The following is a 26,387-nucleotide window of genomic DNA, read 5'->3' as shown; positions in this document are numbered from 1 at the left end:
TTTGATGCCTATAGCTGTCCATCTCAATCAATTATTCTGGGCAGTTTGCAATTCCAAAACTATAAAAACATCCGAAATATACACAGCAGCTGAGATAGTTAACCAATTAACATAAAAGCCAAGATCTGGGAAGACGGAATCTGCCAATGCAAGCAGATGTCTACTTTCAGATATACTGAATTCTTCCTTCAGTAAACAAAGAATTTGGGAGCATAAAAAAAAACCCTTCTCATAACTTCTGCCTTTTCTGCAGCAAAGATCCAGAAAAAGAAACTTTGCAGTCCTTGTTTTTATTTATTTCTTTATCAAAGAGACTTTTACATTTGCTAGAGATTATTTAAATCAAAATTGGACTTGTGATTAAGGATTTGGATCTATCGTAAACTAACAAAACCCTTTTATATTCAGCCATGGAAGTTATTTGTACTTTCTTCCTCCTTTCTGGGGCAAAGTATTGTGTTTGTTTTGTTTTAAAAGATGTTTGTGATCCTATCTAAAGTAAAAATAATTTCTAAGAATAGAAAAGTGGGTGAAGTTGTGGTTGTCCTCTCCTCTTCACCCCAAGCATTTTTGTTTTCACCAAATATTATTTATTTTTATAATAAGAGGAATATGCAACTATTAAAACAGGAAATTCAGTTCAGTAGTAGTCTGATCACATCTCAGAATCAAATTTACTTTTGGGGCTGAATTGAAAAGTCAAACTCTATCAGAGACCACCTCCAAATTGATTTGACCAATTGTTTCAAAAATTCAGACCAAACCAATTGGACAGTCAGATCGGAATATCTGAATTGCATCAGATTGGTTTTCTAAATCAAACAGGATTACATCAATTGTCTGAATCACATCAATAGTGCAGAATTGATATTACCTGCTTCATGCAGATCTGGTTGAGAACTCCCTAAGCAGTTGGGGGGGGGGGATGATAAATTTTCACTAATTTTTATCTGATCTAAATCTGTTGGTTTTTTGGGGCAATTAAAAAAAACTTTCAAAACTTTTTCCTACAATGAGAATGATCTCCCAGCCTGCATTTAAAAAAAAAATCCTAAAGCTCAATTAAGACTAAAGTTTTTTTAATACCATACAGCATACAATGTTTGTACAGAGAGGAAATTAAGAGTGTAGTCTGACATTTTGGAAATTACCTGGCTGGATCAAAGGTGTCATTCTGTTACCTGGCAGGGCAAAACATCTGACCCGGACGCCCTTAGATTAGAAAGTCCCCCAGATATAAATGTAAAAAAGATGTGAAGACTCTAGAAAGAGTGCGGAGAAGAGCAACAAAGAGGATGAGGGGACTGGAGGCTAAAACATATGAAGAAAGGTTGCAGGAACTGGGTATGTCTAGTTTAATAAAAAGAAGGACCAGGGGAGACACAATAGAAGTCTTCCAGTATCTCAGGGGCTGCCACAAAGAAGGAGTCAAGCTATTCTCCAAAGCACCTGAGTGTTGGAACAAGAAGCAATGGGTGGAAACTAACTAAGGAGAGAAGCAACTTAGAACTAAGGAGAAATTTCCTGACAGTGAGAACAATTAACCAGTGGAACAGAAGTTGCCTCCAGAAGTTGTGACTGCACCAACACTGGAGATTTTGAAGAAGACGTTGGATAACCATTTGCCTGAAGTGGTGTAGGGTTTCCTGCCTAAGCAGAGAGTTGGACTAGAAGACCTCCAAGGTTCCTTCCAACTCTTGTATTATATTATATTATAAATGTTTATGTAGTCCTCAACATACAACCATTCGTTTAGTGGCTGTTTGAAGTCACAACAGCACTGGGAAAAATGACTTACGATCGTTTTTCACACTTACAACCGTTGCAGCATCCCCACAGTCAAGTGATCAAAATTCAGATGCTTGGCAACTGTTTCACATTTATGACGCTTGCAGTGTCCTGGGGTCACGTGATCCCCTTTTGCGACCTTCTGACAGGCAAAGACAATGGGAAAGCGAGATTCACTTGACAACTGTATTGCTAACTTAACAATGGCAGTGAATCACTTAATAACTATGGCCACAAAGGTCGAAAAAGGCTCACTTAACAACTGTCTCACTTAGCAGTGGAAATTTTGGGCTGTAAGTCTAGTGCTGCCTGTACTATTCAGGTGTTTCCTGTGGCCTTCCAGGTGTGGGACCAAAAAATAAAGTGGAGGGGGGGATCCCTTGAATCTGTGAAATCAAATCTTTACTTTTCCTTCGTGCTGTGTCTTTAACACACCAGTTGTTTATTTCTGGCTAGATTGCCTAGCACGGAGTCCTGTTTCCCATAAGTGCGAAGTAGGGCATGAAAAGGACGGTATGCTTTTCTAAGCTGTCCCTGCATAACAAATTCTGAGGTAGACTGCCAATAAAACCCGGGTCCTATTGCTCTAACGACCACAGAATTGCAAGCAAGAAGGTAGAAAGGTGGTAGCCTGATGCCTTCCCAGTGGGAGTTGTGTGTTTGGGGGGGAAATTGCCCACTTTGTTTTATAACCACCTGTTGGAAAAACATGTCCTTCTGGGTTCAGTTCCAAGTGGGGGGAAAAACACTGGAAACAGGGAAGCTGCTTGGAAATAGGGTTTAATGTGGGACCGGATCACATGGCTTGAGCTCCTGAACAAAAAAGGGGGATCACATGCTTCCGGATGTTGGGTGAAGAAGAAAAAAAAAGGGCTGAAAGTCCCTGGTTTTATGCCCTCTCTGGCCTTTGATTTTGAACTTGTATTCTGATTGGTTGTCAGACTCCCCTGGGACCATGCAGGGGCAACTCTTGAGGGTGTGTTTTGAGTCCAAGTTGAGTCCTTGCATTTTCCCAGGTGCCTTCTGGTGAGTTTCTGTAGACGGATAATCCTACCTTTGCTATGTAGAGTAGACTAGGTCAGGCTTTAGTGGCAAAGGTGGTGGGGTGGGGGCAGGAAGCTCCAGGGAGCTACTTTGTCTTTAAAAACACATTTCTCCCTTTTCACATCCAGGGAAATATAAGATTCTGCCTTCTTAATATTTCCTAGGATATTTCATTCCTCTAGGAGAGGGGTGGGCGCTAACTTCCTACTACTCCTGAGTGCATTTTGTTAAAAAAAATATTACATTTACAGTCAGAGACCAAATAAAAACCGTTTCCTTTGATCTTCAACTAAGGTTGGCAATGCCAGCAGGTCTGGGTGGGGTGGGGGTGGGGGTTCTGTTCCCTCTGCATTTAAATTTGGCAGAATGAAAAAAAGGGTTAAAAGGATCTATGCAGTTCTGAGCAACAGCACATCTGGTGAGTTTCCTGCTTTCTTTGGAAGAACAACCAATCTCTCTCTCTCTCTCTTTTCTTTTCCAAAGAATTTGTCTGCAGTTAAATCATTGCAATATGCAAGTCTATTCTTTGCATTCAACTGGGATAAATAAAGGGTGAACATTCCTCCCCAACCCCACAAATAGAGATACCGTGGAGAAGGTGTGCCCCAGGGTCACCTAGTCCCATCAGACTAATCTTGCTTAAACAGGAGTGAGTGCTCTTCAAACAGAGAATGTCCTCCCTGACATTCCTAACAGCACCCATTTAGCAAATCTTTTAAGAAATCACTGGGATATGTAGTCAATCAGAGCATGAAATTCACGCTTTGACGCTGGAACTTGGGCAGGTGATAGCTTCTCTTTCACGAAACAAGGAAAAAAGATTTGCCAAATGTTCCCTTGCTTTCCGGTCTTTGGGATGGAAATTTCAAGGACCTGCAGGATTCAGGGTTGTTGTTTTTTTTAAAATAGCAACCAGACTGATGGTTAAGGTTTACTTAAGGTGTTACCGAAAGCATCACCACCGATGGCTGTCCAGCGCAGAGTCCATTGCCTGTCTGGATTATTGCCCTCCAACCTTCTTAGTTCTTGTCAAGACTACAGCTTCGTTAATGTTTAACAGTAGCAAATCAAAAAGGGGATTAGATCCTGTGCGGCTGCTGCCTGGCACCACCACAGCAATGCCAAGGGTGCCATTTGGCCTCTCTCGAACGTTCACAGAAAGGGAAACTCTTAATATTTGCTGGTCCTGTCTTTTGATCTCAGAGATCACCAATTATGAGAAATGGGGGGGAGAGCTTCACCTAGCCCAGGGCTTCTCAAACTATGGCTCGGGGCCCAGATAAGGCCCACCAAAGCCATTAAACTGGCCCATGGGAGACCATGAGGCTGCCCCACCCACATCACCCCGCCTATGTGCCAGTCCCCACCTGACTTCTGGAGGCCAGGGTGGCCAAAATTGGCCCCATTTTTTTCCTCTCTGGCTTCCAGAGAGAGGGGGGGAGGGAGGGGGGGAGAGACACACACACACAAACAGAAGTCCCTCATACACACTTCAGGGCAGCCACATTCCTTCACTAACCTGCTTTCCACCCCCAGGAGCAAAACAAAGTTTGTGTGTATTGCTTGGACTGCTAAATTGACCATGCCCACCTGGTCAGATGACCCCCCCTAGCTACACCCACCTGGTCACACGCCCACCTAGCCATGCCCACCCAGCTCATCCACCCACCCACCCCCACAACAGTCTGAGGGATCATGAATTGGCCCCCTGTTTAAAAAGTGTGAGGACCCCTGGCCTTTTTATTTTCCTGCTTTGGAACAGCCACTGGGGATGGGGGTGGACAGAAGGTTGAAAAACTGCAGCAACTGTAAGGAAGCCCCTTTAGCTTTGTGCAATAATGCCCAGCTGATGGGAAGCCCCTCGTTGAGTGGTCTCCTGAGAGGAAAGATCTGCAGCCAAACCTCGCAGTAAGAGATCCAGTTCTTGAGGCCTGACAGATCTCCCCACACCTACATCTAAGGTACTTCATCCCTTGGCTTTCTCTGAAATATACCTTCTATCCTGTGTAGGACTTGGCACTGGTGGCGGTCGTTGGTACTTTAAATTGATACTAAAAACTTTCTTTTCTTCCATTTTAGAAGCTGCTGTTCATCCATATTCTGGTAAGTGAGAATAAGACAGTAGCTTTACATTCCAGCATTTTTAAAAAAATAAGAGACATGCATTTCATACAATTCCCCCCCCCCCCCCTTTTTGTATACCAGTTGGATTATTGTCAAGTAGCAGAAATACCGTAGTGGATTTATTTAAAGAGATGGCTGCTTACTGGAAGCTGCCCAGTGTTTTTCAGAATAATATATATTTTTTAATGTGGATGTGATTCTCTCTGAAATGACCAGGCTGCCTCTAACCTTTGGCCAAGAAGAGGTTTTCCCTTTTGGTTGCGGTGTCAGGAGCTGAGCCTGGATCTCTTGTGTGCCTTGTGCCATGGCTCAACGAAGCCTTTGCATGAACCTCTTGGCCTGTTGCCCTGCCCTTGCCTCCTTCGGCTAGAACAAGGATCGGCAATCTCTGGCTCTGGAGCCGCATATGGCTCTTTCATCCCTCCGCTGTGACTCACTGTCACTGCCACAATTTTGAGAGGAGCTTCCAATAACGCGGGGTAGGAAGCACGATGCACCAGGAGGAGACTCTATGGCAAGGGGCGGGTTTTCTGGTCAGCTCCACAATTGATAGGGCTTTTGGTTAGGACAGGGAGAGGAAAAAGGATGCCACGCTAGGAGGAGACTCTATGGTGGGGGAACTGGACTTACGGTCAGCTCCAGAATTGAACGGTGGGGATTCCAGTTAGGACCTTTGTGGCTCTTTGTGTGTTTAAGGTTGCTGACCCCTGGGCTAGACGGAGCAGAGAGGCCATCTCCTCCCTGACTTTCGTTAGGTTTCACATCAATATGTCAATGGACGCTCCCATTTTCAGTGGAAGGCCTCTCTTATTATACACCTCCTTTCCTTTCCTCCTGTTGCAGTCCCAGTGGATGCACCTAATCTGGAAAGTATGGTGGTGTCCGTAGTAAACATCACCGCCAAGGAAGGTTCCCGGACGGTTCTCACTTGCAAGAGCTACCGGATGGTCTGGACTCAGGACAATCTGAACGATCGCCAGCGGGTGGTTCATTGGGATCTCTACAGAAGCCAGCAGTCTGTGGAGAGGCTGTGCGACATGTACTCTGCCGGGGATCGGCGGGTCTACCACACGTACAACCAGGGGCGGATCTCCATGCCCGAAAATGCATTTACGGAAGGCAACTTTTCATTGATGGTCCAAGGTAGCTGCTGCCCTGCACACATCCATTAACCTTCTTTTTTCTAAAAGTAGAGTGTGGATTTATTCATTTACTTTAGAAAAAAAGTAGTTTCCAAAAGGGCTTGCCATAGTTATCTTAACCACAAAATCTAGAGAAAATTGTTTAAATTAAGATTATTAATTTAATCTTTCTATATATATAAAAAACAGCTGTGTGTGTGCGTGTGTGTATGTGTGTGTTCCAACATAATTCTGGAACACCTCGAGCAATTTCAACCAACTTAATGCACAGATGACTTACTTTGTCGAGAAAAATACTGTAGGGGTAAGATGCCCCTAACACCCCTCGGGGTGTGTGTTCTGTTAAGATGCAACCTGTTGTGCCTTTAAATGACTTCTACTGTACAGTACAGTGGAGTTGCCATGTTAATGGTTTCACAATACTCCACAAGGGGGCTCCCTCTGGTAAGGGGAAAAAGACATTAGAAATTACATTTGGTTTGGACATTTTCCCCCTATAAATAAATACCCGGGCAACGCCAGGTTATCGGCTAGTGAAAAATAAAAACGCAGCAGGGTGACTTGTTCTCAGATGCCAAATATTTACAATTCCTCCTTTGGGGCTCCTTCTTCCAAATGTGCCCATTGAAGAGCCTCATTTCCACCAAAGGAAAATATTGGCCCTCTCTGTGATGCAGTACATACCAGTGGGTTCCTTATAAACACCGAGTTTATTAATATATAATGCTGAGGTTAGTTGTGGGTTTAAAAGTTAAAAAGTGACTCTTACTGACTACATGGATTATGGCAGGTAATTTCCTTAGCCCCAATAGTGAAGCGGTTTGCACTTGCTGTCAGCCACAGGTTTCTCTTTTCCTTCCCAATTTTGCCTACGGCTGTGATCTCTTGGTGGTGCCCTATCCAAGGACCAATTAGATCCAACCTTGCTTATCTTTTTTCAAGTTCTGCCAAGATCACTGCCCAATTCACCAGCCTCATGACCCGAAACATCACTTTAGCTTTTTCCCTGTTAGTTTGTTCTTTTGTTTTGCACTGCAGATAGTAGTTCTCGCCCTTCAAATTGCTTATTCTCTAAAATGGCAGAAAAGGGAGGTTTGTAACCAGAAGGAGGGTTTTCCTAACGTTTCACTGTAGAAGAGACTTTCTGGAGAGGTGGCAACTTCCCCTCACAGATGTTTAAAATCAGAAGTGCATTTGTTTTGAATACTTATAGTTACAGGATTCCTTCACTGCTGTAGATTGGACTTACTAAACTGGCAAGAATAGCCGACACCCTAGAAGATAGGCTCAAGATCCAGATGGATCTTGACAGAATTGAACACTGGGCTCTAACAAAATGAAATTCAGTGTAGAGAAAAGTTAAGTCCTACACTTAGGTAAGAAAAAACAAAACGACATATATAAACTGGGTGAAACCAGGCTTAATAACAGTGACTGTGAGAGGGATCTTGGAATCTTAGTGGACAACCAGCTAAATAGGAGCTAGCAGAGTGCAGTAGCAGCCAAGAAAGCCAATGCAATCCTAATAGAGGGATATAATCATGATCAAGTGAGGTATTAATACCACTCTATAAAGCCCTAGTAAGACCACTGCATCCACTTTTGGTCACTATACTAGAAAAAAGAGGTTGAGACTCTAGAAAAAGTGCAGAGAGGCGCAACCAAGATGATGAGGGGGCTGGAAACTAAAACATCTGAAGAACGGTTGCAGGAACTGGGCCTGGCTAGTTCTAGAGAAGTGAAGGTCCAGGGGAAACATGATAGCAGCCTTCCAATATTTGAAGGGCTGCCATAGAGAGGAGGGGAGTCAAGCTATTCTCCAAAGCACCTGAAGCTGCCGGATAAGGAACAATGGATGGAAACTGACGAAGGAGAGATTCAGCCTAGAAACAAGGAAGAACTTTCTGACAGTGAGAGCAATCAACCGATGGAACAGAAGTTGCCTTCAGAAGTTGTGGGGAGCTTCGTCACTTGAGACTTTCAAGAAGAGATTGGACTGTCATTTGTCAGAAATGAAGTACGGTCTCCTGCTTGAGGGGGGGTTGGACTAGATGACTTATAAGGTCCCTTCCAACTCTGTTAATCTGTTAATAATTTATCTTCTCCCTGTCATTCTGACATCTAGTGATCTAAACAATCTCCTTCTCTTCCTCTTTATTCCCCTAATCAAGACGTTGCTGAGAGCGACCAAGGGATTTATTCCTGTAACCTCCACCACCATTATTGCCATCTGTATGAAACGGTGCAGCTGCAGCTTGAGGTCACAGAAGAAGGTCAGCAGTTTGGGGGTGGGGATGGGAGGAATGTAGGAGTGGGAATCAACAGGAGGGGGAATGTGTGTGCACGTGGCTTGTCTCTGCAACTTTATTTTTTGCTCCCCTTCAGTGTTTTTCTCAGTCATTAAATCATGTATCCCTGTTTGAAGCAATTTTGGAAAGGGGCCTTTCTACTGTTCAGCACGGAGCAAATGAGAAGCCTGGGGAGTTGTAATTTAGATGTTTGCGGCCAACCAAGCATTTCCTGTCACAAGGCTGCAGAGAAAAGGCCTGGAGGACTAAGATATGCTTTTGTTAGTGAAAAAAAATGGGATTTGCCATTTTTTTGGGGGGGGGAGAGAAAACCTTTCCTTTTAATCTCTGATGAGAAGTAATCTTGCTCTGATTGAGAAAATAGAAATATATCGATGCCCGAGCTGACCCTGTCATTCTGCTCTTAGGGATCCTTGTTGGACTCCCCCCCCCTTCCCCCCCCCGCCTTGTGTGTCAACTCTCTGCATAATGCATCTTGGTGTAGATGTAGGATTTAGGGGAAATGCAATCTATTTGGCTGGATCCAGGAAAATTCTTACGTTTTGTGTTCTTAATGAAATTTTCTCTATGATTCTTACCAAGCAATGTCATTTGTAGAGGGGAGAGTGGGTGTTTTTTGTTTTTTTTTTGGAAAAAAGATTATCCCCACCTACAGACACCCCACAAAGGACATTTTAAAAGAATTTTCCAAGAGCTTCAATACAAGGAAGCAAAGAAAATCTACAATTTTCCTATTTTGGAAAGGCTGGACTGGTTTGATGAAACTCAGATACTTTAGCCACCTAATGAGAAGGAAGAAGGACTCCATGGAGAAGAGCCCAATGCTGGGAACGATGGAGGGCAAAAGAAGAAGGGGACGGCAGAGAAGGAGGTGGCTGCATGGAGTCGTCGAAACAGTCAGTGTGAGCTTAAATGGACTCCAGAGGATGGTAGAGGACAAGAAGGCCTGGAGGGATGTTGTCCATGGGGTCACAATGGGTCGGACACAACTTCACAACTAACAACAAATACCTTATATTGGAATAGGCTGCATCTCATTAGAAAGATAGAGCACTTCCTAAAAAGTGCATTTTATATAAGCAGCAAGCCTGCGAAGTAAGTTCAGCTGAGAGTTACAAGAGCAAGAGACCAATCAGCGACATGCCTGATATGGGACCAGAACTTTTTGTTTTTTGTGCATTTGATGCACTGGAGTTAGTCAGATTTTTATTTATTGAATGTTTATTAGATATTTTTGTGGCAATTCCTTTTTATGTCAAAGTTACAACACACCATTTGTACAGTCCCTCTGTCCTTCTGTGCAAAGCAGAAAAAAACCAAGGCAGACAATCGCCATCTGGATTTTGTCCTAACGAAGCCAGTGATGGAGACCAAGATACCGCTTAATGGACAATTTGGCTTGGCTGGCTGATGTTTAAAGCCAACTTCAGAATGTATGTTGACTCCCACATCCTCCCCTCAAAGAATTGGTAGAGAGAGTTCGAAAACCATGATGGATCTAGGTTTTATAAAGACTTAAGAAAATCCGTTCTGCCTTTGTACTTGCTTTTGCATTCTCCCTGACATCCAATTACTTCTTTATTAAAATTGCCTGCCGCCTATCTCTATGAAGTGACACTGGGCAGCTTATTATTGTAGAAAACATACTCTGAACAATATGGGCTGTGAAGGGTTCTAATTCTGTCTCAATGAGAACTGGAGGGAACAGTATGAAATGGCATTGTAGGAGATGACCAGGCGAGCCCAAGGGAGGGGTCAACTATATTAGTCGGGAATCCCTTCAGGCCCACAAGAGATTTAAGAAGAGGGAGTCAAACTATTCTCCAAAGCTCCCGAGGGCAGGACCAGAAGCAACGGGTGAAAACTAATCAAGGAGAGAAGCAACCTAGAACTAAGGATAAATTTCCTGATGATGAGAATAATTAACCAGTGGAACAACTTGACTCCAGAAGTTGTGAATGCTCCAACACTGGAGGTTTTGAAGAAGAGATTGGACAACCATTTGTCTGAAATGATATAGGGTTTCCTGTCTAAGCAGGGGGTTGGACTAGAAGACCTCCAAGGTCCCTTCCAACTCTGTTATTCTATTCTATTCTATTTAGGTCCAGCCAGAGGTTCGGACCAGTTCACCCCAACCGGTAGCGAAAATTGTGGGTGGCCACCCGGCCTGGCTCTACACCATCCTATTTTTGAACCTGGGCACATGCGCAGAAGGCGTGTGAGCGAGTAAAGCATATACATGGAAGGCCGGGCTCATGCACGGAAGGTGCCGATGGCAAACTGGTGGTAACAAAATGTGCAACCCGCCACTGAGTCCAGCCCACCTTGAATTCCTTCGAATTTTATCTACTGCCAATTTGCTTTGACCCTTTGTAGTTCAGATTCTTGTACAGAGCTTAAGTTTGCAATAAATCTTTCCCTTCATTTGAACTGCCCGATTTCACAAATTCCCTGGCATATCACAAGTCTCCCCACCAGCAAATTTATTCTTTTCTCTTGTGTGTGTGTGGTTTCTACAGCCGGGGAAGTCCAGAACTACTGGGATGGAGAGAAAGTGGTGGTCGTTGCCCTGAAAGGCAGTGCGGTGATCCTTCCTTGCATCAACCGGAACCAGGTTTGGACCGGACGAGATGAGGAGGAGGATCAACAAGTCGTCCACTGGGACAGGCAGCCTCCAGGGGTGCCTCACGACCGGGCCGATCGGCTCATTGACCTGTATGCTTCTGGCGAAGGCCGTTTATACGGGCCTCTCTTCCTCCGGCAAAAGATGAACATCAATGAGAAAGCCTTTGCCCTCGGTGACTTCTCCCTGAGGATCTCATCCTTGGAGGCCGCGGACGAAGGGATCTACTCCTGTCACCTGCACCACCACTACTGCGGGCTCCACGAACGGAGGATCTTCCAGGTCTCAGTGGCTGAGCCAGAACAGGAGAAAAAAGTGGTGGTGAATCTCACGCGCCCCAATCCCCCAGCACCAGGTAAGCAATTGACCCACCTGTATTTTTCGGACTATAAGATGCACCGGAGTATAAGACGCACCAAGATTTCGAAGAGGTAAATTTTAAAAAAAGTTTTCAAGAGGCTAAAAATGCTGCATTGAGTGTATAAGATGCACTCAGATTTTCACCCTCTTTTTTTGGGGGGGAAAGGTGTGTCTTATACTCCGAAAAATATGGTACTTATGCAATTAGCTTAAAGCATAATTGATAATAGATGTCTTAACAAAAAGGATGGTCTCTCTCATCCAAGAAGCATTTTTAAATTCCAGACGTTACATTCCAAGGACTGATGTGGAAAAAAAAATTGGACTTGCTAATTCCAAGTGCTTTGGGGAATAAAAGTATGTTTTAGGGCCGATTTTTAATTGAGGTAGTAGCCAGTTTTATTGCATTGTACTTTTCTTGCCTCTGAACCAAGGAGTCAGTTTTTCCATCTTTCTAAGATTAACTTTTTTTCTTTAAATCAACAGATGGAGGCGGGGAAAACCCTGCAACTTTAATAAACAAAATGCCTGACAAATAAAGAGAACAAACCTATCAGGCATAGTCCATTGTTTATTAACAATCTAAAATATTTATTCCTTGTTTAATATTTATTCCCTGCTTAATAACATCCCCTAGCAGTGCTGCTATGAATTTTTTAAACGGCCCAGTACTGCTAGGTTTTAGCTCTTCGAGGGATTCAGAGAGGATGCTGAGAAAATCTCAGGGACCATATGGCAGATCTTTCCAACCAAGCTCCTTCTAAATGGCTCAGGGCAACTCTCTTCACAGCATGGTGGACGGAGACAATGGGACAGGCCCTAGAGGGGAGAAAGCTATCATTGCAGCAGCAGTCTTAAAGAGTGGGATGCACTTCTCTTTCTGGGCTCTTCTAGAGACATGGTTTGTTGAGGGTTGCAATCAGAAAAGTAACTATCATTGTGTTGTACCTTATGATTCATGACAAATGTATCTTGTCTTTTTGTGTACACTGAGAGCCTCTGCACCAAAGACAAATTCCTTGTGTGTCCAATCACACTTGGCCAATAAAGAATTTTATCCTATCCCTATCCCTATCTCATTCCTATCCTATCCCATTCCTATTCTATTCTATTCTATTCTTTCCATATTCTTTCCATATTCTATTCTATTCTATTCTCTATCCTCTATTCTATTTTCCATATTCTATTCTATCCCTATCCTATCCCATCCCATTCTCTATTCTATTCTATTCTTTCCATATTCTTTCCATATTCTATTCTATCCTATCCTATCCCATTCTCTATTCTATTCTATTCAATTCTATTCTTTCCATATTCTTTCCATATTCTTTCCATATTCTATTCTATTCTCTATCCTCTATTCTATTTTCCATATTCTATTCTATCCCTATCCTATCCTATCCCATCCCATTCTCTATTCTATTCTATTCTTTCCATATTCTTTCCATATTCTATCCTATCCCTATTCTATTCTATTCTATTCTATTCTATTCTATTCTATTGAACTTGGCGAGGCAAACCCAGCCATTTCCCTTTTATTTCATTTACCTTGTAAATATAGCTCCCAGGATCACTCTGAAGGCATTTCCTTTTCCCATTTCAATTATAAGCCGATAATGACTTTTGGTGGCTCCCGGGGGCATCATAATTTGGAGTTTCAAGGAAGGCACAGATGACCCTGGACCTCGGCCTGGTTTCAAGGGGACAAGTCACAAGTCTGAGAGTCCAATTGCCATTTGCAAACGAGAAAGCAGAGGAATTGTTTGACCCAGTTTCTGAGCTGCTCCGCTCGTCTCTCTTCTTGCAGCTGCAACCAGGAAATTGGTCCCAGATCCCCAAGAACTTCTTTCTATCTTTTGCAGAACACTTTTTTTGTTCCTTTTCAGCTAACTCAAGACTTCCGTTGGAAAATCCGTTCAAAGAAAACTCACTAACTCACTATTTGCAAGGATCTTTCTTTAATCGCAGAAGTTCAGTTGCTTCCTCAAACTCTCAAACTCTGGGAGGAATATACTTTTTGTTCCAAAGAGAGGAACGAGAAGCTTCTCCTTGGATTTTTTAGTGTCAGGCATAGTTCCAAGATTTGGAACCCTTTCCAACAGGAAATTTTATTCTGCTTACAAGATCAACATGGCCTACTTATTTTCACTCCGCCTTCCATCAAGATCTGCTGTTAACTCTTTGAGGCTCTGATTTTAAGTACAAGGTCACTCAGATTCCTATTCTTTTTTCCAATCAGAATTTTGGTGTGGATTGCGGGATCATTGCTAGGCTGCCTTTAAATATATGTGGCAGTTTGTTCCCTGGATTTTGTTATCTGCTTCTCCTCCGTAATCCCTCTCTAAATGTGGCTGCTCAGCAATGGTTTGTCCAAGGTAGATTTGCTTTGCATGTGGAAGTTTCATTACAAATCCTCAGAGTTTTATGAATTCCTTTTATACATACATACATACATACATATATAATTTACATATGAGTATATCGAACACAGTGTGACAGTCCTGGCATTCCATCTGCCATAGAAATCAAAGACAAATAACAAATATACTACTTACACAATGCTGCCATACAATTATTTTTGACCAATGTATTCATTCTAATATATATATAATTTCAGGTCTACTTAGACTAATTTTTTCGTGTTCCTTCTCCCACCTCGTGTTTCCAGCCATTGATAAAATCTATTCCATGCGTCATAATATTCTGTCTCTCCTTTGTTTTTTAATTGTAACGTTAGTCTATCCGTTTCTGCGCATGTTAATATCTTCCTTATTATTTCCTTTTCTGAAGGGGTATTTTCACTTTTCCATTGCTGTGCATGCATCATTCTTGCTGCTGTCAGGATGTGACGCTTTGCTATAACCTTCTGTTATAATACCTAATAGAAATAATTCTGTCTTGAATTCCTTTCCGAAGGGCTTCTGTCATAGCATCTTCTTTCTTGTACTAGTTGACCAGATAACTGTAATCCTGATTATTTTTCTAAACGTCATTCAGAGGTAACAATTCTCTGCATGGACATTCTGTCTATAACTGTTGTGACTAGCAGTCACTGAGAGAATCTTCCTCCATGTTAACTGTGCCACAAATTAGCCCCTTTCCGAATACCACAGAAAGCAGGCCGTCACTCCTTCCAAACCGATCCCCAGGACAATTATTTTAAAAATACATGGGATGATATTACCATGCACAACATGTGCAGTTTAAGAGTCTGACAACTCTGAATCACATGACATTAATATCAGCTGATGTAAACAGTGACAGAAAACTCAGTGAAATGAAAATTTCTCTTTCCGTTAAAAGTGAGGGTCACCCCTAGACTCTGCTGCTGTTCCCCACAGACTAAAAAGGTAAAAGTTTCCCTCGCATATATGTGCTAGTCGTTCCCGACTCTAGGGGGCGGTGCTCATCTCCATTTCAAAGCCAAAGAGCCAGCACTGTCCGAAGATGTCTCCATGGTCATGTGGCCGGCATGACTCAACTCCCGGAGGCGCATGGAACGCTGTTCCCTTCCCAGCAAAGGTGGTCCTTATTTTTCTACTTGCATTTTTACGTGCTTTTGAACTGCTAGGTTGGCAGAAGCCGGGACAAGTCACGGGAGCGGTGACTTATGCGGTGCTAAGGATTCGAACCGCCAAACTGCCAACCTTTCCGATCAACAAGCTCAGCGTCTTAGGCACTGAGCCACCGCATCCCAGACTATATTCCCCACTATGTCAAAGAAGAACTGGGAATGAGGACAGTAGCAGCCCAAGTCATCTAGGCAGCCCCGGGCTACACACTAATTTGAAAAATAAAGGTTTATGGCATCTCTTTGCATAAATCAAGAAAGGAGAATTTTTGTGGCTCAGGGTTGACGTGTAGGATCCTTGGTGCTCTCTGAGCTTGGGTGTTTTCTTGCAGACGTTTCATTACCTAGTTAGGTAACATCATCAGTGCTAGTGTAAAATAGCTAGCCCTGGTAGTGTCTAGCACTGATGATGTTACTAGTTTGGATAATGAGACGTCTGCAAGAAAAAAACCCAAGCTCGGAGAGCTCCCCTCATTTGCATTATCGCTTGCTTGAAATTGGTTTCAACAGCCAGTTCAATCAACTTGTATAAGTTTCTACCATAAGATACGACCACATCCCTCCTACTGATGTTGTCAATGTGCTGATAACCGAACTAGGATTTCCCCTCGGGCTGGGCTGCTCACCCACCAGCCAAAATCTTCTACGTTTCATGTTTCATTTCAGCCTCTGGTTCTCCAGATGGTTTGCCTGAAGTTTCTCTGGCTTCTTGATGTCCAGTGCTGAACGTTTCTTCCCAGGCTGTATGTGCACATTGTGGCCTCAAGAAAAAATGTGCCAGTGGATTTCAGGGAAGAAAACATCACTGCATGCTGAAGTTCTATTTTCCTTAGAAACTTTTGCAATCGTTTTTCTTCCATTGTTTGGCGAGGTTGTGTTTTCATCTCTAAGGTTTCTCCAAAGTTATTCAAAAAGGAGTTTCTTTGAGATCTTCTGGGATCTTCTCTCTTTCTCGATGTATCCAAACTTCCCTTTTTTTTCACATTGTTGGAAGAAACGTCCTTCTGGGTTCAGTTCCAAGTGGGAGAAAAGACACTGGAAACATGGAGGCTGCTTGGAAAGATGGTTTAATGGTGGACAGGATCACATGGCTTGAGCTCCTGAACAGAAAAGGGGGGTCACATGCTTCCAGGTGTTGGGCGAAGAAGAAAAAGAGGGAGAGAAGCTGAAAGTTCCTGGTTTTATGCCCTCTCTGGCCTTTGATCTTGAGCTTGTATTCTGATTGGTTGTCGGACTCCCATGAGGCCATGCAGGGGCAACTCTGTAGGTTGTGTTTTGAGTCCAAGTTTGGTTGAGCATTGCTTCTTCCCAGGTGCCCTGTGGTGAGATGGGTAAAGGGCTAATCCTATCATGCCTTAATCCCATCACCCTGGAGCTGAAGGGGGAGATCTTGGCCCATTGACAAAGGTGGGGGCTATTAAGAGTGAGTCTGCTTCCTGCCTAAAAACATGTTTCTCCATTTCTTATCCAGGGAAATATAATATTCCACCTTTTCAATATTTCCCAGGATATTTCATTTTTCTAGGAGAGGGGTGGGTTTTAACTTCCTACAATATGAAATGCTGCCTAAAACCAAAATGCTGCTCTAAGTCCTTGTCTGCATTTATATTACCCTTTGACTCTTGCAAACAAGTATTTCTGCAAATGTCACATTTTGTCTCTTCTCCCTCTCTCCCTCTCCCTCCCTCCCTCCCCCCCCCTCTCACACACGCACAGCTTCATGAACCACCTTTCACACTGACAACTTGCTTTCCCTTCTCTGCTTCAACACAAAGAAATGCTACACCCTGCATTGGCATGGATTCCTGGCTTGAAACCTGGATATACACATATATTTTTCTTTTGCCTGTGTGCACACATCTGTGGTTTGATTTTGTTTTATTGAAATTCATTCTTTTGGTATCGACATTCTTCTGTGACTCTACTGGACTAGACAGTTTGACAACATGAAGCAATCCTCAAACAGAGACAGTAGCAAGAGCCAATCTGGGTCGGTCACTGGACCAGAGGTTTTTCTCTTGCAAGCTTTTGGATACGTGCTGGGACCCATCCTCTCTACTCTAGCCTCTCTCTAGCTAGAAAGAAGGAAGTTCCCTGAACATGGGCTCCAGCACAAGTCCAAAAGTTTGGAAGACAAAACTTCTGGTTCCATTGACTGGCCCAGATTGGCTCTTGCTGTTGCAGATTTGTCCTGGGACACATATGTTAGTCTTTATTCATGACAGTGGGAAGAATTGGACTGAAGGGCCTCAGAAGGGCTGGAGTGACTCAGAAGGCCTTTTCCCTTAAAATGGGAAAAAGAGCAGGACGGACAATTGCCTCTTTCTTTAAGATCTTCCTTAGTAACTATCAACCACCAAGGTAGTTTCAACTTAGTGTGAAAGAGTGCTAGGCAGGGGGGATACGCATTGAGGCATCGTCTACTAAAAAGCAAGCATGTGGAAAAGCTTTTGCTTATTTTTTTTGGGGGGGGGGATGTTTAAATGTTATTGGGGAGAGGGTAGCTGAGGGATAGAACCCCTCCTTTCCTATGGGCCAAACTTGGAGATCCTTCCTGTGATCGGAACAGTTCTTCTCTGGCCCAAATCAAAATGATTGGCGGGTGGCCAGAATGGAAAAAGATAGGCACCAGGCAGCTCCATTGAATATAGATATCAGAGTTGGGAGGGACCTTATAGGTCATCCAGTCCAACCCCCTGCTCAAGCAGGAGACCCTACACCATTTTTGACATATGGCAGCCCAGTCTCTTCTTGAAAGCTTACGGTAATGAAGCACCCACAACTTCTGAAGGCAACTTCTGTTCCATGGGTTGATTGTTCTCACTGTCAGAAAATTCCTCCTTATTTCCAGGTTGAATCTCTCCTTGGTCAGTTTCCATCCGTTACTCTTTGTCTGGTTTTCAGGTGCCTTGGAAAATAGCTTGACCCCCCTCCTCTCTGTGGAAGCCCCCCCTCCTAAATATTGGAAGATGCTATCCTGTCTCCCCTTCTCCGATTATAATCAATACCCTTTTTGTGGAGAGACCCCTGGAGCATCAGGGCTGTTTTTCTCCTCTAATATTGATTGGAAGGGGAACTGGGACAGACACCCCTCCCACATCCCAAAAGTGCTTTAGAGTGACACACTGTGGAATTGATAGCTGGCCCTCTGTGCCACAAGAAGCCAATACCTGAAGCACTCTGCTATCTACGTCCTGCTCATAGAGAGTTGATATATTAATAGAAAATGAGAATCTGACAATCAATATTCATTAGTCATGATATCGAAATACAAGCTCCATATTCAGAAGTAGGGTATCCCTGAATACCACAGTGTAAATAAGTTGTTGCTTGTGTGTTCTCTTTGTGGGAATCTGGTTGGATCGTAGGATTGACTTTAGCCATGAATTTTCCTAATTATTTTATAGTGTGAATCAATCCACTGAGTTTTTAAAAAATCTCCCTCTACCATCTAGATCCTAACTCCGGCCGGAACCACAATGTGATCAACGTCATCATCCCCGAGAGCCGGGGTCATTTCTTCCACCAGCTGGGTTATGTTCTGGCCACTCTCTTGCTCTTCATCCTGCTCTTGATCCTTGCAGTTCTCGTGACTCGCCAGCACCGCAGGAGAGGTGAGCTCAGGCATCGGGTACTCCTTCACTTTCCTCCTCGTTTTATAGGACCCCATTTTCTCCTGGGAAGATAGAACTGTGGTTATCACATGAATGAATGGCCCCTCCCAGAGGGAAGAAAAGAGGAAGAAAAGGGGAGTGGAGTTTGCTGGGTTTGTGAGCCGCCCTGAGTCCCGTTGGGAATAGGGCGGCATATAAATAAACCGAAACCTGAAACCGAAACCTGAATTAGTTCTCTTAATTGGTTTGTGACTCTCCGAGACTCCTTGCCAAGTTCTGCAGCTATCGGCCTGGCAGCTGTCCAAGCCAGATAAGGTCTGTGACCATAAATCCTCCCTTGAAAGACTTTGCTGTATGTGAGTGAGCAGAATTCACAGTCAATTAATAAAAGGGTTTTTTGTCAGGACAAGGAGTTTGCTTCATGCTCTCGGGAAGCCTAGGTTAGAACAAATGGCTGACAATGCTGGGAAGACAAAATGGCAGCTGCCAAGAGACAATTGCCAAAAAATGAGGCAAAATGAGACAAAAAGGATCTTCTGTTGCCACAAGTAGTGTCAAAAGAAAAAAAAATCCAAATACCCATTTCACTAGGGCCTAATTTGGACATGAATGTATATCCTTCAATGAAGCTCCCTATCATATCAACTCTTAATATTTTTATTTCCCTTTAAAAAATTCTCTGTGTGACTTCAATATGCTGTTCTTATTTATCTGTGCTGACAAGTGTCCCCCTGGATATGTGTTGATATCTGTTCTTTTCTATTTTTAGGCTTTCAATACAATATGAAAAAATACGATGAGTAAGTAGACTCATATTCCAAAGATACAATACGATCCTAGAGAACTTTTCTCAAAATAGCTATAATGAAACCTGAGAAACTTCTGCATTCTAATAGCCATCCAATTTTGGGGTGCTACTCAGATAACCTTTCACTATTAATTGTGTAAAATGTCCACATGCTTGTGGTTTTTGTTATCGACAAATTGATAGAAGCAGCAATTGGAAATATATCGGAGAAAGATTGGTTGCTGATATGCTACCCTGATAGTAAGACTTGCAGCAATCGAAACAATACAATTATAATTTTGCACTTGTATTTCCAGGAAGGAACTGACTCTCAGGGAGGTTCCATTGGATGCAACAAATTTGTCAAATTACAAAAGTGAAGATTTTAAATTGGGTAAGTCTTGGAGGATGGAGGGTTTGAGAAGGAGGTGCTTCCACATGTTTCATTGCCACATACTGACCCTACACCATGCAGTCGTTTATTTGGTTTGGCATTAACACAGTGTGTGAACAAACCACTGCATTGTGCAAATCCTACAGTTCCTCAACAAATTTTGGTTAAAAAAAAAGTCAAAAGGCTTGCTCCATACGTGGATTCACTCCAAGCGGGTCTTCACCCCCGAAGCAGTGGCTTCTTCAGTCTCACATACTCATCAATCTGCATGATTTTATTTATTTATTTATTTTGATTTAGTTTGTCAAACATGTACGAGATAACAGGCATGTATAAACATGGATATGAGCACGTGAAAGGAGTACAAATAAATGGGGACAATAGGACAGGGATGGTAGGCATGCTGGTACGCTTATGCACGCCCCCTTACAGACCTCTTAGGAATGGGGTGAGGTCCATGGTAGACAGTTTGAGGTTGAAGCTATAGGGGTTAGAGGAAGTAACAACTGAGTCAGGTAGAGCATTCCAGGCGTTGATCACTCTGTTGCTGAAGTTGTATTTTCAGTATTTTCTTCCGTCTCACATACTCATCAATCTGCATGATTGCCGAACTTTAACCTGAAGATTTAAGATCTAAAAAACAATCCCACTGCCTCCCCTCATATCCTGCTCCGTCCCTCCCCATCTGTTAAACTGCATCTTCACTTGGATTGTAATTCTACGTTTATGGTTTTTAGAAAGAGAAGAAAGAAAGAAAAAAAGAGTAGAAAGAAAGAAAAAGATTTGAGTGTCTCATTTTTCTAAATCATGTTTTTCCTTAACCAATTTCCCTCCTTGCAGATTACAAAAACAATATCCTGAAGGATAAAGCTGAACAAAATAGGATTCTCCCTGCTAAGAATATTGACTTAGATAAAGGTGAGTGGGCAGCAAGACTAGATGGTGATTCTTACCCCCCTGTCCCCGCCCCCCTTCAAATGTTAAATGTCCTATTGTTTCACTTCTGAGAAAATGTCTGTCACCCTCCTTGTTAGCAAAGAGAGGGGGATATTTGGAAACTGTTTGACGAAACTCAGCCTTGCAGAGTCGGTCCTTCCCCACAGTCTTTCATTAGCTCACCACCACTGACTGCCAAGGGCTTTATTACAAGCCGTTCACTGTGGGTGAGTCATTCTTTCCCTCCAGGAAAGGCCGATGGCACAAGATTCCCATGGGCCAACATTATCTTTGGGGGATCAGAGCTGCCTCTGTTTGCTCCAGGCCCAAGAACTCTTTTTGCTACTTTACAATCCCTTTTGCCGTGTCGGACCCCTAATTTTCGAACGTAGATTGCATTCTAAGCAAATCCACACTTCGACCTTTGAAAAGGGTCTCCCTTCCAGGAAAACAGCATTTCAGAGCAGGATTCCGATTCCTGAATGAGCCTGGGCAGTGATAAAGAATGATGGGTCCAGTTGAAGTCCAGTATATTAATGGCTAGATATCATCTGCTCCTCTTCCTAGATCCATGATGGCAAACCTATGGCACATGCAATGCCCTCTCTGTGAGCACACGAACCATTGCCAGCTGATCTTATGGTTTCTGGCGCGCATGCAGCTTGTATTTGTGAGCACCGGAGCACCAGAAAACGGCCTGAAAACGGCCCCCAAAATGGCCAAAAACCTGGCCATTTTTCAGGCCATTTCCAGGCCATTTTTGGCCCCAAAAGTGGCCAAAAAATGACCTGAAGAACAGCCTGAAAACAGCCTGAAAATGGCCAAAAAACAGGCATGTGATGAGTAAGTAGTAGCCAGTTGGTCTTTGGGTTTCCGGCCCTGTGGCATGCACACATGCACACATGCACACATGTGACAATTTGGGCACGGTGCTGGAAAGGTTTGCCATCACTCTTTTAGACTGTATGTTTCACTGCATGTTTCTCCACCACCTCAAGTCCTTTCACCTGAGAATGCTTGAAAAGCTTCTCTCCCCCCCCTCCCCCAATCTGACGCAGTGGACTACAAACCCTTTGTCCAGTAGGTGATTTCATCCAGTGTGTTCAGAAAAACCATTTTGAATGATTGCAGCAGGCCTCATAACCTGGAACCACGTCCCCCTAAGTACTTAACATCGGACATCCCGACATATCTGGCAAGCAAACTGGGTGTCCTTTCATGGCTTTTAATTTGGTCTCGTGACCCTCCACCCAGCTGGGCTTTTAAATTAAAAATAACATAATAGTACCCTGTTTCCCCGAAAATAAGACCTCCCTGGATAATAAGCCCAACTTGGCTTTTGAGCGCATGTGCTAAAATAAGCCCCCCCCCCGAAAATATTGCAACACAGCAGCAGCCATGAGGTGACCACGCTCGCCGCCTCCTGCACCTCAAAAATAATAAGACCTCCCCGAAAATAAGGCCAAGTGCTTATTTCAGGGGGGAGGGTGTCAAAAGAAAATTAGACCCTGTGTTATTTTCAGGGAAACACGGTAGATTCTACACAATGCTTTGCCTCTCATTTTTCAGAAAAGAGTCAAAGAAAGTAGTGCATTAATAGCACCTAAACCTATGGAATTCTGGCTCAAAATTCTGCCTTGCCTAATGTTTAACCCACCACTAATTCTAGATTTCTTCTGTGTTTTTCCCCCCCCAGAATTCAGGAAAGAAAATTATAAATGAAAACAGCAACTCAAAGCTACTGGCTGGACCAGAAGCTCCTTTAAGAATTTAAAAGTACAAGAGAACTTTGTTTTCCTTTTTTTTAAGTGTCATCATTCCAGTTACCAAGAAGTTTTTGTAGACTTTTTTTCCCCAACCTTGGGCCTATGTGAGCATACAAGACACGTAAGCTGTAAATCCTATGCACGCTCATTTCATAAGGTTTACTACCAGGTAAACAAGTATAGGGCTGCCTTGTAAAACTTCCTCTTTATTATCTTATAATATATATATGATGTTTTTAAGGGAGGGTGCAGGTCAGCTTCTTCGTTCTTTTTTCTTATGAGATTGCTTATACTTCCCCCCACCCCCTTTAAGGATTTTATCCCTTTAAACAATTTTGTTTCAATTGTATGATGATTTGAGATTTTTTTTTAAATAATAAGCTGAAAAATTAGAAGGTTGGCTTGCTGTTAAAACATGGAACAGAGAGCATATTTTCCCCCCCTGGCACCAACATTTAAAATATGGAGTTAGGAAAGTGAGGAAGAGGATAACCTTTCTCCACTACTGAGTTAATGTGCTGTCCATGACTCCTTGACTCCAGAGAAAACAATATTTTCCTTATTGGCTGTCCCCATTGCCAAGTTTTCTCCAGTTCCCCTCCCCCCCAGCTTTGTTCTTAGTCGCTGCCTTCCAAGATAATGAGTAACAAAACCTAACAGATTTTTTTTATACTTTGTGAGACTGCCAATTTGATGATGCCAAAATAAGGAGGAAAAAGAATGACATTAAAAAGTCTTATGATGAAGGACAGCTAGGCCTGTTGCTCGGGGCTGAGATGAAGGCAAGCTCTGAGAGACAAGGCGGAAATTGCCCTTATGAAGGAATCATTATGTCATGATAAAACATAAGCTATGAAAGGCCCAGAGAGAAAAGAGGCTTGACAGTTACAACATGGACCAGGTTTCTTAGTTTTGGGAACACGTCGACATTTGTATCCTGCAGAACTCTTCATCGGAAGCCTGCATCAGTATATTTTTTTCATCCAGAGGTTTGAGTCAGGAATCCAAACCCCATTCGGTCTTCTCTTGGCAATAGAGTCTGCTTAAATTAAGAGGTATATCTGGGCCAATCCCTGGAGTCTGAACCAACCTTAAAATGACTTAGAAGATGAACTTGCCAGTTTGGGATTGTTGAAACAAGAAGAATGTCCTCTGTTGGATCTAAAGTTTCTATCTATGCCTCTTCTTCCAAGCCTCCCTGACTCCGTTTGTTTGAATCCCCTGTTAAGAGTATGATCCTGTCCTTCCCAGTATTTGACTTGGAAGCAATAGGGATTTGAAAAGGAACCAGAAATCTTGCATGGAAGTCTTGGAAGCCCACTATGTTCTGACTGAGGCTTCCCGAGAGCAGGAAGCAAACATCTTGTGCTGACAAAAACCCCTTTTATTGATTTATTGTAAATTCTGCTCATTCACATCCAGCAAAGTCTTTCGAGGGAGGATTTACGGTCACAGACCTTATCTGGCTTGGAGAGCTGCCAGGCTGAGATCTGCACAACTTGGCCAGGAGTCTTGGAGAGTCACCAACTAATTGTCTCCTGCAAACTCCCCTCCCCTTATGCTCCGCTTATTCCCTCTGGGAGGGGCCATTCACTGTCCACCTGTGGCCTTCCTCCCAAGTCTGTTCTTTAGGTGTTCCCTTCATCTGGCAACTCTGCGCATGCGCACAATGGGAACAGGCTGCAGCTGTTCTTCTGCCTCACTGATGTCTGACTCTGGAGGAAGCTGATAACTGTCAGTCGGCTCTGGCCCCCTCTCTGCCTCCGACACAGAGCCCTCCTCAGAGCCTTCCCCAGACTCCAGGACTGGCCCATCTTCCTCCCCAACCTCCTCACTGTCTGAATCTGCTGCTGGCTCCTCTGGCCGCTGACGGCCCCACAACACACTGCAACTCGGTGATGGCTCTGTTCCTCTTGCCTCATGTGATTATGACAGATAATCATCCATCTCCTGCTGCATAAAGGAGACAAAATGTAGGGTCCCGTGGTTGATTGTGATCCTTGGACATTGCAAGATATGAAATGACAGGCTGAATACTAACTGAGTATAAGAACCTGGACTCAATTGGGGATGAGGATGGTGGGGGAGGGTCTTCCATCCAACAGAAGGAGGACGCCTCAATTCTAGATTTTCATCACTTGGCTGGAGAGAGTGGAACAACCAACCTCTGGTGTGTCCCTCCAACTCAAGGTTCCTCAGTCTTCATGTGCATACGTAGTGGTGAAAACATATTCATTCCCCTGGATTTAACCTCTACTGAATTGAAGGAAAGGACACAACTTTTGAGTGAGTTTGACCTACTCAGAATAAACAGGGTGCAGAAAACCCATTAAACAGGCTATGAGAAGAAAGAGGGGGGGAAGAGGAAGGACAACTAGCTTTGATCAATATGGGTACCTGGAATATTCCGCCGCCCGCCGCCCTCCAAAATCATGATGATCTTTCGCAGTTAGAAGGCATGGTGAGAAGAACTTTTTTAAAAAGCGGTATTGCTAACAACAGACTACCTGATCTGGCTAATAAAACGCTGAACAAACTCACCGATGTTTGGACAAGAGTTGTTTTATTTTTATTTTATTTTTTGTTTGCTTTTGCGTTGCCAGGAGTTTAGCACAGGCGAGAGGTTTTGTGTGTCTCTTGTGCGTGTTATGGCTTGTTTCAAGCCTCTCCTACCGTCCAAAATTTGAAATGGGGTCACTTGGCCATCCAATCTCTCTGCCACGTTAATATTTTTCTTTAAACTCAGCCTGGCTTCAATTCTGCTTGAAGAAGAAGGGGGGGGGGAGAGAAAATAATTCTGCATGAAATTTAGATACTTTTTTAAAAAAGTGGTAACTTCTTCTTCACTGATACATTTTGTGTTCTTCTGATGATTTCCTGCCAAGTAAAATCGCTTAGTAGCTTTTTCTAGGTGGCAGAGGATTCTGGACAGCATTTTCACAGTCATCGGTGTATTTAAACATACTATCCTCAATGTCAACAGGGAAATTATCCCGACAACACAATTTGAGAGGCATCATTTTGTGATCATCTCCCACAAAGTGTTACAGTGCATAGTGTTTGTTAACTCAGAAATAAGCCCAGAAATCAGTTAGGTAGTTTTCAGCAAGTTCCAGATTAACAAAATGAAGATGGTTGTATTGACCAATCCTGCTTTGTTGTTGTTATTTCAGCGATTCGACAGAATGTTAGCAGTCCAGAAAGTGTTGTTTTCATTAAGAATCGGCTCATAAAATAAAGTTCTTTGAATGCTCTGAGGAAAAGCTGTAGACAAAATAAAAGTCCACAGTGAAATCAAACAATTAGCTGCTTGAGATTAAAACTTGTCAGCATTCAAAATACCAGCTTTACAAAGTGCCATTTATCTACCAAACCTGTGGAATTCTTGTTTGCAAAAATGTATTGGATATATATGTGAAAGGCTAACTCCAAGGCAAAATGACCCATGAGGCTTAGTCTATCAACCGTTTATATTTGTTTTGTTTGTTTTACACCTGGAGAATTTTTATTGTTACACCGTAGTGGGAAGACTTCCAAAAAAAATTGCATGCAAATTCAAGTAACAATGAACAAATAAAATACTACATTTATCAAAATGGGGGTGTGATTTTGGAAATGGGAAAGAAACCATTTCCATCCTGCCATATATTTTAAGGAAATGTGATATTCTACAACTTACACATTGAACTATTTAGAAGGAATAATTTTTTAAAGCAGATGAAGGAAGGAAGGAAGGAAGGAAGGAAGGAAGGAAGGAAGGAAGGAATGAAGACTTTTGAACATAAAAAGTGGACAGCTTTATTTAATTTCATCCTTCAGGAACTCTGAAATCTGTATTTCCTTATTGTGCCTTTGCAGCCAAGAGAGCATTCTCTATACACACACACACACACACACACACACACACACACACGTTGGTTGAGAGTTGT

At 43.0% G+C, this 26,387-nt stretch overlaps 1 protein-coding gene across 2 annotated transcripts in view; it reads left to right on the top strand.

Annotated features, from left to right (window-relative positions):
• Positions 1–24,998, top strand: part of MXRA8 (matrix remodeling associated 8) — a 35,956-nt gene extending 10,958 nt beyond the window's left edge. For both annotated transcript variants that reach the window (XM_087702636.1, XM_087702635.1), the window contains exons 2-10: positions 4,912–4,935; positions 5,800–6,099; positions 8,270–8,371; positions 10,927–11,385; positions 18,417–18,575; positions 19,345–19,375; positions 19,680–19,756; positions 20,597–20,674; positions 22,389–24,998. In XM_087702636.1, the coding sequence (XP_087558762.1) occupies positions 5,829–6,099; positions 8,270–8,371; positions 10,927–11,385; positions 18,417–18,575; positions 19,345–19,375; positions 19,680–19,756; positions 20,597–20,674; positions 22,389–22,414 (1,203 nt within the window). In that variant the 5' untranslated portion in view covers positions 4,912–4,935; positions 5,800–5,828 and the 3' untranslated portion in view covers positions 22,415–24,998. The remainder of the gene's footprint in view (positions 1–4,911; positions 4,936–5,799; positions 6,100–8,269; positions 8,372–10,926; positions 11,386–18,416; positions 18,576–19,344; positions 19,376–19,679; positions 19,757–20,596; positions 20,675–22,388) is intronic.
• The last annotated feature ends 1,389 nt before the right edge of the window (positions 24,999–26,387 follow it).

Source organism: Thamnophis sirtalis, unplaced genomic scaffold (assembly GCF_051295495.1).
Source record: "Thamnophis sirtalis isolate CommonGarterSnake01/CBP01778 unplaced genomic scaffold, rThaSir2_p1.2 scaffold_15, whole genome shotgun sequence".
Lineage (NCBI taxonomy): Eukaryota > Metazoa > Chordata > Lepidosauria > Squamata > Natricidae > Thamnophis > Thamnophis sirtalis.
Note: the sequence above shows the minus strand (reverse complement) of the source record. Positions and strands in the feature narration are given on the sequence as shown.